The 20,182-nt window shown below is 41.2% G+C and overlaps 1 protein-coding gene and 1 pseudogene across 1 annotated transcript; one reads left to right on the forward strand and one right to left on the reverse strand.

Annotated features, from left to right (window-relative positions):
* Positions 1-964: 964 nt before the first annotated feature.
* On the forward strand, positions 965-1,364 carry LOC133777301 (large ribosomal subunit protein uL24-like; annotated as a pseudogene).
* A 17,413-nt stretch (positions 1,365-18,777) lies between these two features.
* Positions 18,778-19,737, reverse strand: LOC133777117 (olfactory receptor 3A2-like). Its single transcript, XM_062216557.1, has one exon. It carries the CDS (start codon positions 19,723-19,725, stop codon positions 18,778-18,780), a length of 948 nt encoding a protein of 315 aa, XP_062072541.1. The 5' UTR covers positions 19,726-19,737.
* Positions 19,738-20,182: the final 445 nt, after the last annotated feature.

The following is a 20,182-nucleotide window of genomic DNA, read 5'->3' on the forward strand; positions in this document are numbered from 1 at the left end:
TACACTTACCTCAATACCTCTACTTTATTCTCAAGTATAAGGACAAATTTCATAACCATACTGGGACTTCCTCCCTGTTTCCTATCTAAAGAACCATTGTAGATATCATGAAAGACAAAACTCTAGGGAAAAATAAATAAGCAAAAGGTATACTCTGGTTTGTTCACAACACAGGCTGTGAAGTTTCTCTTTTCAATATTCATCCCTTCCCTAGACAGGCAGAACAGTAACCATATGAATTATTTCCTCAAAAGAACTTGAGGCTGTTGTTGTAGTGCAGTGGGTTAAGCCTGCATCCCGTATCAGAGCATAGGTTCAAGCCCCAGCTGCTTTGCTTCTGATCCAGCTCCCTGCTAATGCTCTTGGGGAAGAAGCAGAAGACAGCCCAAGTGCTTGGGCCCCTGCTACCCATGTGGCAGACCCATATGGAATTCCAGGATCCTGGCTTTGGCCTAGCCCAGCACCAGCTGTTGTGGCCATCTGAGGAGTGAACCATCAGATGGAAGACATCTTTCTGTCTCTGAATCGCCCTCTGTCGCTGTGCCTTTAAAACTTGTAAATATCCAAAATCTCTATTATAGATCAGAGGGAGTCAAGAACAGCAGAGAGGGACCGGCACTGTGGCGTAGCAGGACCAGCATTCCATGTGGGCACTGGTTCAAGTCCTGGCTATTCCGCTTCTCCAGTTTTGCAATGAACAAAACTGGTGCTACTTCATATGCAAACAAATATAGAGAAAATGCTTAACAGTTTCTTTCTTACATCAATGCTTTATGATGGTTTTTAATACAATTATATATTATACCTCCATGAAGATGTTCACAAAAGAAATAAAGAGGTTTAATCAGGCTGTTTTTTCATTACCTGATTTGTTATAGGAGTTTAACTTGAAAGTTCTATACAAGTAAAACACACTTTTCTAGCTTTGCTTTTTGTGGCCATTGCTAGAGAGACACTGGCCAAAATGAAGTTCAATCGCTTTGTGACTTCTGACTGAAGCAAGAGTTAAAAAAGGCATCTCAATGCCCCTTTCCACATTGGCACAGGAAGATTTTGTCTTCCCCCTTCTCCAAAGAGCTGAGACAGAACTACAATGTGTGATCCACACCTGTCTGGGAGGATGATGAAGTGCAAGTTGTGTGAGGATACTATAAAGGTCGGCAAATTGACAAAGTAGTCCAGATCTGCCGGAAGAAATATGTCATCTACAGTGAGCAGATGCAACGAAGAAAGGCTAATGGCATAGCTGTCCACAAAGGCATCCACCCCAGCAAAGTGGTTATCACTAGGCTAAAGCCGGACAAAGACCACAGAAAGATCCTCAGACAACCAGATCTCACCAAGCAGGAAAGGAGAGGGGCAAGTTCCAGTTCCCTGCTAATAAGCCTGGGAAAGCAGCAGAAAATGAACCAAGTGCTTGGGCCCCTGCACCCATGTGAGAGACCCAGATGAAGCTCCTGGCTCCCAGCTTTGGTCTGGTCCAGCCCTAGCTGTTGCAGGCCATTTGGGGAGTGAATCAGTAGATGGAAGATCGATCGCTCTAACTCTGCCTTTCAAATAATAATAATAATAGAACAGTGATCAAAGAGGAGGATGCAAGAAGCAAAGAGGAAAACTATGAATATAGAAGAGCTAGACAATGTAATTCTCTAAAGAAAAGGAGCATCTAGTAAGAAAACCAAAAGCCTTTGGTTGCAATGAGGAGACTATGGTACAAAGTGACGCCAAGTTCTGTGATCCCCCAACTGTAACCAAGTAGGCAAAGAGGAATAGAACACAGACAACTGGCCACAGCTCTAGAGTCCCCACTAAGCCCAACAGGATGAACTCGGTAACAGCAGTTCCAGTGGCCCCAGATTTTGGTTGCATGAGTCCCTTCAAAGATCAGAAATGGATAAATGAACAATCAGATATACAGGTATTAGGATTTGCAGGATGTGGATAAGGCATGGAGGTGAGATATAAGGAAAATACACCATAACAGTTACACGGTTACCTGTCTACATTAATTACAGACAAATAAAGGCTAGAGAAATTCATTTCAGATCTCACATCAGTCAGTTTGATTTTATTCTCTTTTAAAATAATGTGCTGGGAATTTTCTTGAAATTGAATCTACTTTTAAAGGATGTATCTATTTGAAAGGCAGAGTGACAGGGAGAAAGAGAAAGCAAGAGTGTTGTGTGTGTGTGTGTGAGAGAGAGAGCGAGCGAGCGAGCTCCCACTTGCTGGTTTACTCCCCAAATGGGCACAAAGGCCAGGGACTGGGCCAGATCAAAGTCTGGAGCCAGGAACTCTACCCGGATCTGCCATGGGAGTATCAGGGGCCCAAGTCCTTGGGCCATCATCTGCTGCTTTCCCAGGTGCATTAGCAGGAAGCTGAATAGAAAGTGGAGCAGCTGGGAGTCTGATTGGGATGCCAACTTTGCAAGTAGCGACCTAACCCGCTGTAACACAATGTCAGCCCTTCTCCTTCCTTAAAGTTGGTATCTTGCTAATATCTAGTTCAGCAAAGACACTTGATTCAAATGTTCAAAAACAAACAACAGGTAACATGGTTATACACCAATAGTAAATTATCTGAAAAATAAGGAAAGTAAACCTATTTCCAGTTGTTACAAAGAATAAATTTAACTACAGAGGTGAAAGACATCTGCAATGAAAACTCTACAACCCTAATGAAAGAAATTGAAGAGAACACAAAGAAATGGAAAGACAGCATGCATTTAAAAGAATAATTAATACTGTTAAAGTACCTATATCACCCAAAGTGACATGGAGTCGATGTAAACCCTACCAAAATACCAAGGACATTTTCCATAGAGTTAGAGAAAACATTGTTCCATTTGTATGGAATCACAAAATCCCCTGAATAACCAAAGAAATCTTGAGCAAAAAGAACAAAGCTAGAGACATTATACTGACTTAAACATTATACTGACTTGAAACAACATGGTGATGCCATAAAAATAGACACACAGGAATTAAAGAGAATAGAGTCCCTGGAAGTAAATCCACACATCTATAGACAACTGTAAAATTTACTTAAAAAATAGGCTGGAAACAGAGAGTACTTGAATCTAAAACAGGGCACACCTGTGCTAGGGAACATTCAAACAGAGTGGCAGTCCTGTAACCCATCCCTGTCACATCAGCAGATATCAATGATCTGCAAAGCAGAACAGGTCACCAGGCCAAAAAACAACAAAAAAACCCCTTCAGTTCTAAAGGAAATAAGTTAAGAACTAACACAGTCTCTCCTTTCTCCACAGTAGCATTCCTGACTGGAATATAATGGAAAATAATGCTTTCAATGCCTCAAAGGAAAGACAATGTGACCCCAAAACATTATCTGGAGTATAAAAACTTCTCAACACAGAATTCCAAAGATATTTTTAATTTCAGCATTGTTGAGATAAGCAGGCATTAGGTTTTGGTTTTTTACAAAAGCTTTTTTTTTCCCTTAGGGAAAATTCATTGTTATCCCTGATCTAGGGTAACTAACAGAGTACCTAAGTTGTAATGTATTGGAGTGATGTGGATTTTTTGAGATTCAATGAATGTTTACAGTCCTTGTCTCTACTGCTGAGGAACAGTGTGGGGTTTTTTTTTTTTTTTTTATTCATACTATTTGTTGAACTCTTTACTTAGTATAGGCTAACATTGAGTATGAAGTAAACTGAAAAGACAGTAAAGGAGAAAAAACATTTTGTAATAATAAAAGGTATAAGAAGCTATATTAGTCATAAAAATTAGTGCCTTAAATAGCATAGATAAATAAAGCAAAAAGTATGGAATATTCAGAGAAATAGCCAGAAACAGTAACAGTAGATTTTAGTGACTTTCATCATAGTTAAGTTGACAGAAAAAGTGATTCTATACAAAACCCTCAATATAATTACTCATGATGTAGAATTGATAGATACACACTCCTCTACCTATTCCCATGGAGCATTCACCCTCAAAAAAGAGCATTTTAGAAACCAGAAAATCAGCAAATCTCAAAGTAAATTATACTTTGTATAATTTATTATAAGTTATTATAAATTATACTCTATATAATTTACTTTTTTGTATTTTATTAAATCTAATTTAAATAAAAATGAATTTAGATGTACAACATGATATTTTTTAAATTCCTAAGAAACAATTAAACATCTATTTAATACATTATTTTAAAAATTGTTTTAAGATGGGAATAAATGGAGATTTACTTACAGTGAATCATAGTGGTAATTCAACTCCAAAGGTACCGTGGTACTTTTTAGGATAAAAGAAATATTCCCATTAACAAGGAAGAACACCTAATTACTTCTGTTATTTAACATAGTTCAGGAAATATTGGCCAAGGCAGTTATATAATAAAAGGAATTTAGCCATCCTCACTTTTTTTTTTCACTGTTTCTATATTAACTTCCATATGATGGAAAACATCTGTGTTCTGTGTCTGGCTTATTTTACTTAGCATAATGATCTCCAGTTCCATCTCTTTTGTTGCAAAAAAATCAGGATTTCATTCCTTTTATTGCCATTATTATTTGGTATAAAGACATTTATGAGTTTTCACTGAATTGTACCCCTTACATAATAATATACTATTCTTTCCTCATTTTGTGATTTCTATCATGAACCCCATATTATGTGATATTAATATATCCACCTACTCCTTTCACGGAAACAAATATGGTAAATGTTATAATTTTTTAAATAATTGAGCTCTTCATTATACTTTCTTGTAGTATTTGAAATATTTTTAAATAAAAAGATAAAAACCCCTAAATAAATAACTTTTAAAGAGGAAATATTTAAAGCAGATAAAAATATCAAGTATTATATCCCACAAAAAATTGGGGAAATAGACTGCAAAGAAAGAAATTCTAATTATTTGTAGATAATTTAATTGTATACCTGGAACACCAAGAATCAGATAAGAAAAACAATTAAAATCAATAGAATTCAGTAAGGCTGCTGGAATAAAAATATTGTACATATTTCAATAGTTTATATATAAAAACTGCTTTTTAAAAAAAGTATAATGGAAGAAAAAAGTATGCTTACAATAATAATAAAGATAAGTTTAATGCCAATGAATTAACAGTGTGAAATAACTTCAAAAGAAAACTTAATACATATTGAAAGACATAAGAGTTGAGTAAATGGAAAAATATGTCAAGTTGTTGGACCAGAAGATTCTGTATCATTAGGATTTCATTTATTCTTACTGAATAAAAGCTATAGCAATTCCCAACAAAAATGCTGCAGGATATTTAAAAATTTACTTTTTCTGGGTGGAACTGAGCATCCTTTCAGTTGACTATTGCTTAGAGCTCTGGCCTATTCTCCCACTCAGCCATGGCCCTTTTACTTTTTATTTGTTGAACTCTTTATTTAGTGGAGCATTAAGCTTTGACTGTAATGTAATTAAAGTTATGTTACCTCAAAGATAATAAATGAAATATTAAGTTAAAAATCAGGCTGGCTTTAAAGTTCATATCAAAAAGCAAGAATAGCATTTAGGAAAATTTGTGAGAATGGACTATGCCTTCCAGGTCTAAATACATTATAAAGCCATAGCAATGTAAGCACTTTGGTTTTGACTCAAGAGCAGCAAGACAGAACAATGGGATGAAATTAAAAGTCTAGGGATAGACCTAAAATAATATAGGAATTTAATACATGATACCAGCAGTACCTTAAATGAATAGGAAAATGTGTTATTAAATCAAATATGTGAGAAATATTACATAGCAACCTGGAAAAAAGTTGTGCACATACTTATGTCTTGCAAAAATATATTTTAATGGGTTAAATATTTAAATATAAAAATTAAACCATAAATTTATTAGAAAAATCAGAGGATTGGGAACTGGCATTGTGGCATAGCAGGTTGAGCAGACTCCTGCGATGTTGGCATCCCACATGTGCACCAGTTAGAGTCCTGGCTGTTCCACTTTTGATCCAACTCTCTGCTAATGCACCTGGGAAAGCAGCAGAAGATGGCCGGAATGCCTGGGACCCTGCCACCCATGTTAGACACCAGAATGAAGTTCTGGGCTCCTGGCTTCATCTTGCCTAGCCCTGGCCATTGTCACCTTTTGGGGTGTGAATCAATGGATGGAAGATCTCTCTCTCTCTCTCTCTCTCTCTCTCTCTCTCTCTAACTCTTCCTTTCAAATAAATATATACATCTTTTTTTTAAACTTGAAGACTGGAAACAGTATGACTACTAGAAGGAAACATATGAAAGGTCTATGACATTGGTCAAGGCAACAATTTCTGGAATATGACCTCAAAAGTTCAGGCAACAAAAGCAAAAATAAATAAATGGGATTGCAAAGGAAGCAATCAACAGAGTGAAGGAATAATTTACAGATTGAGAGACAACATCTGCAACTGTACATCTGTTAAAGGGCTAATATCCAAATAAGGATTCAAATAGTTCCATAGCAAGGAGAAATGCAGACATATGAAAAAATGCTCATCATCATTGTAATTATGAGGAAGATTCAAGTTAAAATCACAATGTTTTATCACTCACACCTGTTAGAATGGTTGCTATAAAAAACGCAAAATATAACAAATATTGGCCAGGTTATGGAGAAAAGTGAACCCGTGCATACTGCTGATGGGAATGAAAGTGAGTACCACCATTATGGAAATCGGCATGGAGGTGCCTCCAAAAGCTGAGACTAGAATTGCTATAGAATCCAGGAATCCCACTGTATGTATCCCAGGAATTGACATAAGTATGCTAAAGGGATAGCCCTTGCCTGTTCATTGCAGCAGGAGTCACAAGAGCTAAGATACAGAAACAACTGGGTTGTCCATCATTCTTTGAATGAATAAAGAAAATGTGGTATATGTACACAACAGAATACTATTAAAGCTTTAAAAGAAGCAGGAAATGATGCCATATGTGGCAACATCCAGAACCCGGAAGACATTATGCCAAGTGAAATAAGCGAGGTACAGAAAAACAAGTACTGAATGATCTCACGTATAAGTGTAATCTAAGAGTTCAACTCACAGAAGTAGAGAAGTAGGATGGTGGTAGCCAGAGGCTGGCACAGGGAGGTGGGTGGGAAAAGGAGAGATGCTGATCAATTGGTACGAAGTGTCTCTTAGACAGGAGGAACAAGCTTTAGTGACTTATTATACCCAATAGTCAACATAATAAATAAGAATGCATTGTATATTTCAAAATTGCTGGGGTAGATTTTAAATGTTTTCATCACAAATTAAATGGTGGATTTCTTAATCAGCTTGATATAACCATCTCACAATATAAGCATACATCAAAACATCACGTATCACATAAATACATACAACTACTGGTTGTCATTTAGAAATAAAATAAGGAAATGATCCTAGTAGCACAGAAGTATGGAGAAAAATTTTGTTAAATTTAATGAAAATAACATTCTCATACCATATGTACTTTCCTGTAGCACAAGGAAAGATATAAGAATCCTAAATATATTTTATGGAGTTAGCATACATATGATACTAAAATCTAAAAACTTTAGGAAGAAAAATAGAGAACAACTTTAGTTAGGACTATTGAGACAAAAGGTGAAATATAACTATAGGAAAATTTTCATAATCAGAATATTTCAGAGTGGGTACCAAGTGATGACTGCGGTAGGACCACAGAGGAGCCCTGGGTGGGCGGGGTTGGGCAGCGGGCACCTTCCTGGGGCGGGACGGGAGACAGCACCGGGAAACTGATGGAAGTTCTATAAGTCAATATATTGATAAAAGATATCTGATCAGTTGCCTAAAACCTACCTTTTATGGGTCAAATTCTTTTTTTTTTTTTTTTTTTTTTGACAGGCAGAGTGGACAGTGAGAGAGAGACAGAGAGAAAGGTCTTCCTTTGCCGTTGGTTCACCCTCCAATGGCCGCTGCGGCTGGCGCATCTCGCTGATCCGAAGGCAGGAGCCAGGTGCTTCTCCTGGTCTCCCATGGGGTGCAGGACCCAAGCACTTGGGCCATCCTCCACTGCCTTCCCGGGCCATAGCAGAGAGCTGGCCTGGAAGAGGGGCAACCGGGACAGAATCTGGCGCCCCAACCGGGACTAGAACCTGGTATGCCAACACCACAAGGCGGAGGATTAGCCTGTTAAGCCACTGCACCGGCCGAGATTCTTTTTTATTCTAAAGAAAAAGCATCCAGCCTTAGTCACTCAGGAATAGAAGAATATTGCCATATCCTTCCTAGTAGAGATTAACACATTATCCTATGGAATCGGGAGCAGGAGATGGCATGTATTTTTTAATAGTTGTCCTAGAGACATTGGCAAAATTAATGTCAAGAAGGAGAAAATTAAGTTTATATGTTGGAAAACAGAAAAAGGTTATTTGATTATCTGAGAAAAGAGCTATTAAAGTAGCAAGGTAAAAAGCAAATATACAAAAATCTGTATTTTTTATATACCATCACTATATACTGATGAGAAACATGAAAGATAACTTCAAAATGTATTTTTAAAATAAAATTTTTTCTAATGCTATGATTAAAGATGCAAAATTATTTATATTATACCTGATTTATATTAAAAAGCAGATACATATACATCAAAACAGGATTAGAAGGAAATGCCAAACATTAATCAGTTATTTGAGTGGTAATACAGGTGGTTTTTTATTTTCTTCCTTCTATTTTTTCTACTATACCAATTATTATTAGCAGTAGTTTATTGGAGAGGGAGAAGGGAGAGTGAAAGGGGGGAGGGGGAGAGAGAGAGAGAATCATCTTATCCACTGGTTCTCAAGTGACCACAATACACAATGGCTGGGGATGCACTGGAGCCAGGCTGGGGCCAGAGCCAGGAGCTGGGGACGCAATCCAGGTTTCCCATGTTGGTGGCAATTATTTGAACCATCCCAGGGTCTGCATTGGTGGGAAGTTGAAATCAGAAACTAGAGGCAGGACTCTAACCTAAGCATTCAAATATGGGAATGGGCATCTTAACCATTAGACTAACTTCTCATTGCCACAGCTATTTTTTGTAAAATTTAGAACCACCTCCTAGCGCTGGTCATGACACACCTACTCCATCCCACATTACAATAAAGTAACTGAACAAAAGAAGTCCCTTCCTCTACAGTATCCACTATTTAGGCTATTGCATTATCTTTGATACTGCCTGAATTTTTTGTGTGCAATTCCTTTTTTTTTTTTTTGACAGGCAGAATTAGACAGTGAGAGAGACATGTCTTTCTTCCGTTGATTCACCCCCCAAATGGTTGTTACGGCCAGCGCGTTGCACAGATCCGAAGGCAGGAACCAGGTGCTTCCTCCTGGTCTCCCATGAGGATGCAGGGCCCAAGGACCTGGGCCATCCTCCACTGCACTCCTGGGCCACAGCAGAGAGCTGGGCTGGAAGAGGAGCGACCAGGACAGAACTAGCATCCCAACCAGGACTAGAACCCGGAGTGCCGGCGCCGCAGGCAGAGGATTAGCCTAGTGAGCTGTTGCGCCGGCCAATGTGCAATTCCTGATAATACAGCCAGCGGTTATTGGGAGCCATCCTCTGAGTGAGGCACTGGCTCTGTTCTGAGTACTTACACGTATTGTCTTGTTTATTCCTCCCAGCTTCCATATGATGAAAGTACTATTGTAATCCCTATTTTACAGAAAGAGCACTGCATTTGTACCTGAAGCAAGTGGCACAGGCAGGATTTTTTTATTGGCAAGACAGAGTTTCAGAGAGGGAGAGGGAGAGAGAGGTGTCTTCCATCTGCTGGTTCACTCCCCAAATGGCTGCAATAGCCAGAGCTGAGCTGATCTGAAGCCAGGAGCCAGGGGCTTCTTCCGAGTCTCTCCCATGGGTACAGGGGCCCAAGGACTTGGGCCATCCTCCTCTGCTTTCCCAGGTGCATTAACCAGGAGCTAGATTGGAAGTGGAGCAGTCAAGGCTTGAACTGGTACCCATATGGGATGCTGGCGCTGCGCCACAAGGCTGGCCCCACAGGCAGTCTGAATTCGGAGTCCCTGCTCTTAACCCCTATACAAGCTGTCACTCTGGGTAACCTAGGGCATCTCAGGGCTAATAAAGTTTCTCTCTCCCCCTTCAGTTCTCTTTGGATCTATTTGTGATCCCCTTTCAAGACTCAATGATCTACTCCTACATTCTGTGCTCTTGTAGATATGCAAATCTTGGCTGTTGGCTGTAATAAATCAAATCCAAGACAGGGCTTTGGGTGGGTCATGGCCACAGTCAGTCCCTGATTTGCCTCTTTATTTTAACCCATCAAATTGCAAACACTGTGTTTTCCTATGTCCCTACTTTTGCTTGTGTTATTTTCTCCATGTAGAGTATCCTTCAAATGTCACAAGACTCAGTCTTCAAAACTCAGCTCAAATGCTGCCTTCTCCTGAAATACTTCTCTGATCTGTGCCCTTTTAAAAATGATATTTATGTCTTCAACATGCCCAACGCACTGTAATTATATTCTACATGGCTGCTACCACTGTATTTCCTATCACAACCATTTAGCTATTTAGCCTAGTTCTCCTGGTTCAATGTAGGGACAAGATTCATTTCTGATTCATATGGGTAAATCCATTTTATTTATGTACAACTTCATGAATAAATGACTGCATTGGTTGACAACATTACTCACCAATTAGTCTAATTAGTCACTAATAGGGCATTAGTGTGGCCAATAGTAATGAGGAAAGGGTTTGTAAGTAAGTTGGAACTTGTGCTGGTCTTTGAAGGACTGATACCATTTGAAACGGTAGAGTCTAGTGCCACATACTAGCTTACTGCAATGTAGCTGTCCCTTCCCTTTGTTCAGATGGGGCACAGAGCAATGCACACATCGACACACTGCTCTTTATATAAGCTTCACTAATGTCTTTCAATTAGAAGAAATAATACATAAAAACAGGTTAATCATGGTCAGAAAGCCATGCTTCCCTAGTAGCTGCTGTCTCGCCGTTGACCAATGAGAGACAAAGCTTGTGTAAGATTCCCTAAATTCTGAGTAATTCCCTGGGCTCTCCATCCCAGTTGTTCCTTGTGTGATGGAAACACAGGAGTGATTACTGGCGAGGAGGCCCTGGGGGTCCAGAAGAGTCTTGGGCTTCTGTCATTACACTGTGGCTACCCTGCCCTGAGGTCTCACCAGGGTCGATGGGGGGGAGTCTGGCCAAGCTGCCTTGTAAGGACGGGGTTCTGGATGGGGAAGTTGAACACTGAAACTCCTTCCATTCACCTCTAACAGAATCAGAAAACAAATTTTGCCTTAAAAGGGGAGGGCGGTTGTGAGGAGCCTCAGTCCCTAGGTTATGATCTCCCCCCCTTCCTCTCACTTGACAAGTCGCTCTGAACAATCTCTAATTTTTGCTTTCGAGACTTTGATCACCACATCTGTAAAAGCAGGACACTTGACTCACGGGGTAACAGCTAAAGTCCCTTTCCTATTACACAGGAGTAGAGGGAGAGCCATGATGGGACTCACCTTTTTGTACCACAGAGGCCAGCAAAGTTTCTTGGTAAGAGATGGAAGGGAAGATGCTGCACAAGCCAGGTTGTCTACTCTGGAAGCAAGAAGGGACTCTATATGCAAAGCGAGCAAAGACAGGCTGAGACCACCTCTGTCATGGGACTTTTCCATGGAGTGTTACCCTCTTGGGAGCTTGAAATTAGTCCCAAGAGGTGTGTGTGTATGTGTGTGTGTGGTTGCGAGTGTGAGGGTGCAGTGAGTGGAGAGAGCCAAGGACAAATAACAAACCCTAACAAATACCATAGGGTGAAACGCTGGGCTCTCACGCCTCACATGGTGTCACATTTCTCCAGTGTCTTCATCTCCATCCCCATATTTATCTGGGGGGAGAGTGAGGGGGAGATATGTAACAATTCTGTTTTGTAGACAAAGAGGAGCTGTCTGCTTTCCCAAAGTCACCAGAGAGCTATTGGTGAAGCCAGGTTTGAATCTGAGTCCCCAGATTGGGTGGTTTTTCTCTCCCAGATGCCTGCTTCAAGCAGGAGGCAAAAGTCAGACTCCTAAACCTGAGGATGTGGAGGACACCACTGTCGGGTCTGGGGAGGGGGATGCAGACTGTGAGCAGCACCCTCCAACTTCAAAGTCTTAGGGATGCATTAAGAACAAAAGTGCTTTCCACCCAGACCCTTGTTAGTGGAGGCCACAGGGACTGTGTTTTGGGAGTCCCATGGTGATGGTAGGTGCACAGTGCTGTGCTAGCAAGAACCAGGAGGGCAGGGCTGCTTATTGCCCCCTACCAGGATTTGTCCGTGGTTCTCGAGAGAAGTCTAGTGATGGAGATGATGAAAGAATGGAAATTGGAGTGGTTGTGTAGTGTAACCCTCACACTTGGGTGTCTTCCTGAGACAATGAATTACCCACCCAACCTCAAGGGATAGCATATTCTCTGTGGGAAGCCTGCGGGCCTTGTACATGGATATGTCTTCTGTTCCATTTGTTAGCAACAGCCAAACTCCATCAGGCTTCAGTCTTCTCATGTGTCCGAGGAGCATAATATCCCATCTTCTGGGATAATTAAATGAAGTACAGATAAAGTTCCTAGTGGGGGCCTGTCAATAATGTCATGAATATAATAATAATGATATGATGATATTTATCATGTGCTTGCTATGCACTTAACACTACACCTTGAGCTTTAAATGCATGAAACCCTAATCAACCCTTACAACAATTCTGTGACATATGTAGCTTTACTACTCCCACTTTATAGATAGATAAACTGAAGTTCAAAGTGATTCAATAATTTGCCTAAAACTAAAATAGGAATTTGAGATGTACAGGGTCAAACTTGGATTTGTTTGAGTCTAAGCAACATAAGCCCAGCAACTACGCTATATGACTTACTCTCCCTCACCTTTCCAATTAGCCTCTTTGCTCCAAACAGTATGCTCTTAGCTTCCAATTTTTGTTTGTGATGACACAGCTTCCAGTGTCCCATGGACTGTGTTCTAGGGGTAAGCACAGGATATCCACATCTCAGTAGCAGCAACCTCTGCCCCATTCTTCATAGCCCAGTTCATGGTGTTAAAACCAGCTGCGTCTACAACCTCTGCTGTAATTCTCTTGCTCTTCCATTTTATCTGCCACTTGCTGTCACTGCAAAGAATTCTAACCCTGGCTCTGTGGGAAGCTGGCCCTCGGCCCTCAATGTTAGTCTTACATTAGTGGCCCAGGACTCCCACTTAAGGAAATAATATTTGAATGTTCAAGCTTCTCATTGTTCAGTAACATTTTAAAATATGAAACTTTAAAACTATATAATTAAAATGGTAAATGATAGCAGAATCTAAAACATCAGTAAAACCCAGCGCTAATTTCTGCTATCTTTTGGGATTGAGGGTTTTAATGAAAAGCTAGAAGTTGTTCAATGAACAGAGGAGAGAGATTTACTAAAGCAGTAACTCAGGCCCACCCAGCCCAGTCCCATGGAGCCTGGGGACTAGTCCTTCCTTCCTTCATTTTATCTGCCTAGCATAGGAAAGGAGACAATGTTGTATTACCTTTGGCTTTTACAATTCTTTTATAATAAAGTATAGTGAGGCCGGCGCCGTAGCTCAACAGGCTAATCCTCCACCTAGCGGCGCCAGCACACAAGGTTCTAGTCCCGGTCGGGGTGCCAGATTCTGTCCTGGTTGCCCCTCTTCCAGGCCAGCTCTCTGCTATGGCCAGGGAGTGCAGTGGAGGATGGCCCAAGTGCTTGGGCCCTGCACCCCATGGGAGACCAGGAGAAGCACCTGGCTCCTGCCTTCAGATCAGCGCGGTGCGCCGGCCGCAGCTCACCGGCTGCGGTGGCCATTGGAGGGTGAACCAACGGCAAAGGAAGATCTTTCTCTCCGTCTCTCTCTCTCACTGTCCACTCTGCCTGTCAAAAAATAAATATAGTACATAATGAGTACACTCACTTAGGCATACAGACAGGCAAGAAAATATGACTAATTATCAAGAGGGAAAAGTAGGCAATAGAAACTTAATCCTGATCCAGTTATTGGTTTAAGATGACAAAGATTTTTAATTATTTTTTTAAAAGATTTATTTATTTGAAAGTCAGGGTTACACAGAGAGAGAGAGAGATCTTCCATCCACTGGTTCACTCCCCAATTGGCCACAACAGCTGGAGCTGCGCTGATCTGAAGCCAGGAGCTTCTTCCTGGTCTCCCAAGTGGGTGCAGGGGCCCAAGGTCTTGGGCCATCTTCCACTGCTTTCCCAGGCCATAGCAGAGAGCTGGATTGGAAGTGGAGCAGCCAGGACCTGCACTGGCGCCCATATGGGATGCCGGCACTGCAGGTGGCGGCTTTACCCTCTACACCAGTGCCGACCCCGATGACAAGATTTTCAAACAACTATAATTAGCTTGTTAAAGAAAATAGAGAAAAAGGTAGATAAATAAATGGGAAGATAAATAATTTCAGCAGTGGATGAGAATAAATAAATACTTGGGCATTCTGGGACTAAAAAATACAATACATAAATGTGGATTGAACAAGATATTGGTTAATGAACTGGATAATAGATCGATAGGAAACATCCAAAGTGAAATTGATGGCAAAAGAAACATGTAAGGATAAAGAATAGTGTGTGTAAGCCTATGTGTGACATGCTGAAATGGCCTAACATATACATAATTAAAGTCCCAGAATCAGAGAAGACCAAAATGAGATAGGTTTATCTTTTCCAATAGCTTCTAAGAGTTTTTCACAATTGAAGAAATTCATTCATTCACAGACCTAAAAAGTACTGCAAAGCCCAAGCAGCCTTAGCAGAGAAAGTCACACCTCAGTACATCGCAGTCACATGCTAAAAACAAAGGCAAAGAGAATAGCTTAAAATCAGCCAGAAGCAAAGACTCATCCCCTCCAAAGAAGCAACAAGTAATAATAATATAAGTTTTAAAAAAAACTGAATGATGATCTCAAAGTTGAAAGAAAATACTTGTCAATCTAAAATTTTATACCCAATGAAAATATCCTTCACAAAAATTTAAGAATTTGTTACTAGCAGGCATATACATACAAGTTTTTCATGAAGAAAAAAGGCCTAATATACATATCATTTCCCTGAAGGAAAATGAAAATAAGAAAGAGCATCAAGGCCGGCGCCGCGGCTCACTAGGCTAATCCTCCGCCTTGCGGCGCCGGCACACCGGGTTCTAATCCCGGTTGGGGCACCGGTCCTGTCCCGGATGCTCCTCTTCCAGGCCAGCTCTCTGCTGTGGCCAGGGAGTGCAGTGGAGGATGGCCCAAGTACTTGGGCCCTGCACCCCATGGGAGACCAGGAGAAGCACCTGGCTCCTGCCATCGGATCAGCGCGGCGCGCCGGCCGCAGCGCGCCAACCGCGGCGGCCATTGGAGGGTGAACCAACGGCAAAAGGAAGACCTTTCTGTCTGTCTCTCTCTCTCTCACTGTCCACTCTGCCTGTCAAAAAAAAAAAAAAGAGCATCAAATGAATATACAGGAAGAAAAGATAAATTATGGGTACATATAAATAATTGTATGAGAACTATAATATCTTAATAAACATAGGACATGGGTATGGCAGTGTTCCTATTCTCTGCCTAATATAGATTTCAAATAGTTTCTTGTCAGTCTCTAGAACATTATACTAATCCACAGTGTTTAATGACATCATGCTGATTGCTTCTGATTAGTAGAAAACAGCAGGTATTTCAGACCCCTTAGTAAGAACTAGATGAACCAGAGAGCATGTGATAAACTGAAAATTTGGAGGCCCACAACCTCAGTGAAGTTTCTAGACGTACAATGGTCTGGAGCTTGTTGAGATAGCCACTCCACTGGATATCTCAGCTCTACATCTCGTGCCACCTAAAATTAAAAAGAAGAGTGACATTTACAGGGCCTTTTTGGGTTTTGAAGGCAACACATTATTCTGAACCACTTATTGAGTAACCTGAAAGGCTACCAGTTTTAAGTGAGGGTCCAAATCAAGAAAAGATTTTACAGTTACTACAGGCTGCAGTACAAGCCACTCTTGTACCTAGATCTTATGACCCAGAGGACACAATGATACTCAGAATATCTGTGGCAATTAGGAATGCCAATCAAACTGCCACCCAAACCTCCTGCAAGCATCAAAAGAATAAAAATGCATTTCTTGTGTTTTTGAAGCAAATCTATGCAGTCTTCTGTACACAAGAATTCGAGAAACAGCTCCTGTCTACCATTGTGCATTGGTACATAAAATACCTTACCATGGGGCCTGAAGTATCCGTGCATCCTGAACCTGAAGTACACATAATGACCTGGGTGCTCTCTGACTCATCAAGCCGTAATATTTGTGTGTGTAGTGACACACTATCATCAAATGGAAATGGCATATAAAAGATTATCTTGGGCAGCTTTGGAAAGCATAAGAAGGTTACATGAGTGGGTAGCTCGAGCCGCTTACCTTAATACCTACTCCTTCTGAGTGGACTCTCCTTCTCAATCAGTGCCTCAGGCCTCATGGAGAACTCCTTAGAGGAAAAGTCCCTGGGCCTGGTTTTCACATTGTTTTATTCAATATATCAACATCAACTGGCAGTAGACAACTGCAGTATCTCAGCCCAAGGAAGGAAGGCCCTGAAGGACAGCCACAAAAGCAATCCATCCTCCACATGGGCTGAACTCTAGACACCACCTGTGAGCACTTCTTCTGAACCAAGAAGAGGGGAGAAGTTTGATTCTTCACTGATTCAAGGGTAGTTGCTAAAGGTTTGGTTGAACTTGGGAAGAATAGCAGATTCAATAGCAGTGTCAATAGCTCACAGCTCCTACATATAAATTTTAGGGTAAATACAGTACTGTCCCTATCACAGATAATTAACATTTGAAAATATATTCACCATAAGAGACCATCGATGAAATACATACTAAAATAATTAGTAATGTTCAACCATTATATTGTCAAAAATCAGAAGAATTTATTTGTACTTGTCATGGTTATCAATGGCTTGAGGAATAAGCAGTTCCATTCAACAATGGAATAAAATCCTGAAACATTTGATAAGAGGAAAATATATATATTAAAAATATGAATGTAAATTTTTGTTTAGTTTACCCCAGGCATCTTATCAGAACTTATGGAGATGTTTGCATAATAATAGACATGTCACTTTTATTGATTTTAATTACAGAAAATCTAAAAACATTAAAATTTCCATCAAAAGGAATACAGTTATTAAATGACACATTACTCACAAATTAATGTTTGGCAGCCATTAAAATAGATATAGGGGGTGACATTGTGACATAGCAAGAAAAGCCGCCACCTGCAAAGCTAGCATCCCATGTGAGCACCAGTTCATGTCCCAGCTGCTCCACTTCCGATCCAGCTCCCTGCTAATATGTCTTGGAAAAGAAGCAGAAGATGGCCCAAATGTTTGGGCCCTGCATCCACATGGGAGACCCTGAAGAAGCTCTTGGCTCCTGGCTTCAGCCTGACCCAGACCAGATCATTGTGGCTATCTGGGGAGTGAACCAGCAGATGAAGATCTCTCTCTCTCTCTCTCTCCCAACTCTGACTTTCAAATAAATAAATCTTTTAGAAAATGGATAAGTTTTTAGATACTTGACAGAGGCTACCATGTATTGCGTGAACAAAAACCATGATATAACATACTCTTGTTGATATGAAATATTCATAGGCATGTTTATATTGACACATTAATTTTATGAGTAATATGGAAAACAATATAACATATTAATTTATATATGAAAAGCTAGAAGGTCAAACTACAAATTCTTAACAGTGGTTATTTCTGGAGAAGTTAATTATGAAGAATGAGAGAGCAAGGATGAAAGTTTGACTTAACTTTTCACTGGTAAAATTTTGTTTTTCATTTTTATAAACATAATTTATAATGAAAAAGTATAAAATGAATATTTTCATACTGGAAATAGAGAAGATGAGGAGGGATTGTAGCTCAGTAGGTTGACCTTGGGACTCCCACATCCCATATTGGAGTGCCAAATATGAGTGCCAGCTACTCTGCTTCTGATACTGCTTCCTGCTAATGCCCATTTTGGGAGGCAGCAGATGATGGCTCAGATACTTGAGTCCCTGTCACCCAGGTAGAAGACCCAGATAGAATTCTGGGGTCCTGACTTTCACCTGGCCCATCCCCAGATATTGCAAGCATTTGGGAAGTGAACCAGTGGGTAGAAGATCTCTCTCTCCCTTTTTCTTGCTCTTGCTCTCTCTCTCTCTCTCCTTCTTTCTTGCCTTCAAAGAAATAAAAATAAGTATAAAAAAGAGAAAGGATAAATCTCAAAGGAAATATAAACTCTCCATTGTTAAAATCTAGAGTCTTGCAATGTAGACAGGGTACTACAGATTAGTGTCTCATACTATATGAAATCTGGATTCTTGTGTGGGATCTTGAAAGACAGCAGGTGGGGGGGGATAATGCTTTTAGGGGGATCATAAATGCAGAATGTGCTAATACTCGGTGCCTGGCCATGACTTTCCACATTCCAGTTTAGAGAAAATATTTGCTGGTCTTAGGGGTCCCTGATAGAAAAATAAAGAAGAGGTTCTTTAGGACCATGAACATTTCCGGGATACATAACCTCAAGGGTTTCACCTTCATCTGGACTGGGAAGTATTCCTAAGACCAAATGGCAACTAGCCAAAGGTTCTGCCTATGGAATGTGCACATCTATGATCATGTAGAACCTCCATGGGGAACAAAGTCTCTTTGCTCAAGGATCTAGGTGAGATGGGGACCACTTGCTATGGTGTTTCCCTTCCTCATGCTAGCACTGTCAAGCTAGTGCTCGCTTCCCTATAAGCACCCTCCGCAGGGCTCCCTGCACATCAGGGTTCCTAAGGCTGTAGATGAGTGGGTTTAGCATGGGACTGATGACAGTGTTGAGGATGCCAATCCCCTTGTCCTTGTCTGAAGCCTCCACTGAGCCCAGTCTCATGTAGTTGAAGACGCCTGTTCCATAGAAGATGCCCACCACGGTGAGGTGGGAGCCACACGTGGAGAAGGCCTTCTTCCTGCCCTCAGCAGAGCGGATTCGCAGGACAGCAGCTGCCACGTGGACATAGGAGGTGACAATGAGAATTACAGGTGCACCTGCCATGAGGATTCCCAGACCAAAAAGCAGCAGCTCGTTGAGTTGGGTGCTGGAGCAAGAGAGCTGGAAGAGCTGTGGGAGGTCACAGTAGAAGTGGTTGATCACATTGGGACCACAGAAGTTGAGGGTGGATATGGCCACGGTGTGGGTCAGTGCATTGGTGAAGGCACAAGCCCAGGACACAGCCACCAACGTCCTCTGGACTGTCTGGCTCATGCGGGTGCTGTAGGTGAGGGGCCGACAGATGGCCAGGAACCGGTCATATGCCATGGCTGTCAACAGGAAGCAGTCCACACCAGCCAACTGATGAAAGAAGAAGAGCTGAGTGAGACAGGCTCCGTAGGGGACTGTGCGCTTGTGGGACAGGAGACGGCCCAACATTGAGGGAACAGTGACGCTGATGCACCCGACATCCAGCACTGACAGGTTCCCCAGGAAGAAGTACATGGGGGTGTGGAGTTTGGGCTCCGCCAGGATGGCAGCCAGGATGCTGAGGTTGCCCCCAACTGTAATTAGGTAGGCAAAGAGGAAGAGAACAACTACAAGTGGTCGGAGCCTCAGTGTCTCCACCAAGCCCAGCAGAATGAACTCAGTAACAGCTGTTCCATTGGCCCCAGATTCTGGCTCCATGAGTCCCTGTAATGAAACATCCCAGAGGGGAGAGGATCAGCTTTCCTAAGTTTGTTATTCAGTGACATATACTGACCCACCTTCACATACCACACCCCTGGGTAAATTCTTAAATGCCCTAGTAGGTTATTTCCAGCTACACCTCCTCACTTTAAACTCCATCTCTGCTTTTGCCTCAGTATCCTTCACCATCTCCCATGTGAGTTGCTTGATGTCACCAGTACCTTTGAGATTCCCCTCTCCTTGTGAAAGGCACATAAATCTTTTTTTCCCTCACTCCCTAGCATCAACAAATGAGATCCTCCCAGCAAGGCCCTCTATGTGTGGATTTGAGGACAAAGTAATGCTAACAGTGAAAACGGAGAGTCAAATAGAAAGGAGTACAAGAGTTGATAGTACTTCCTTACAAGTGTACTCCAAAGAGACAGGTTCAGGAAAAAGTGTCCCCCACCATGAA

This window comes from Lepus europaeus, chromosome 18, assembly GCF_033115175.1.
Source record: "Lepus europaeus isolate LE1 chromosome 18, mLepTim1.pri, whole genome shotgun sequence".
Classification (NCBI taxonomy): domain Eukaryota; kingdom Metazoa; phylum Chordata; class Mammalia; order Lagomorpha; family Leporidae; genus Lepus; species Lepus europaeus.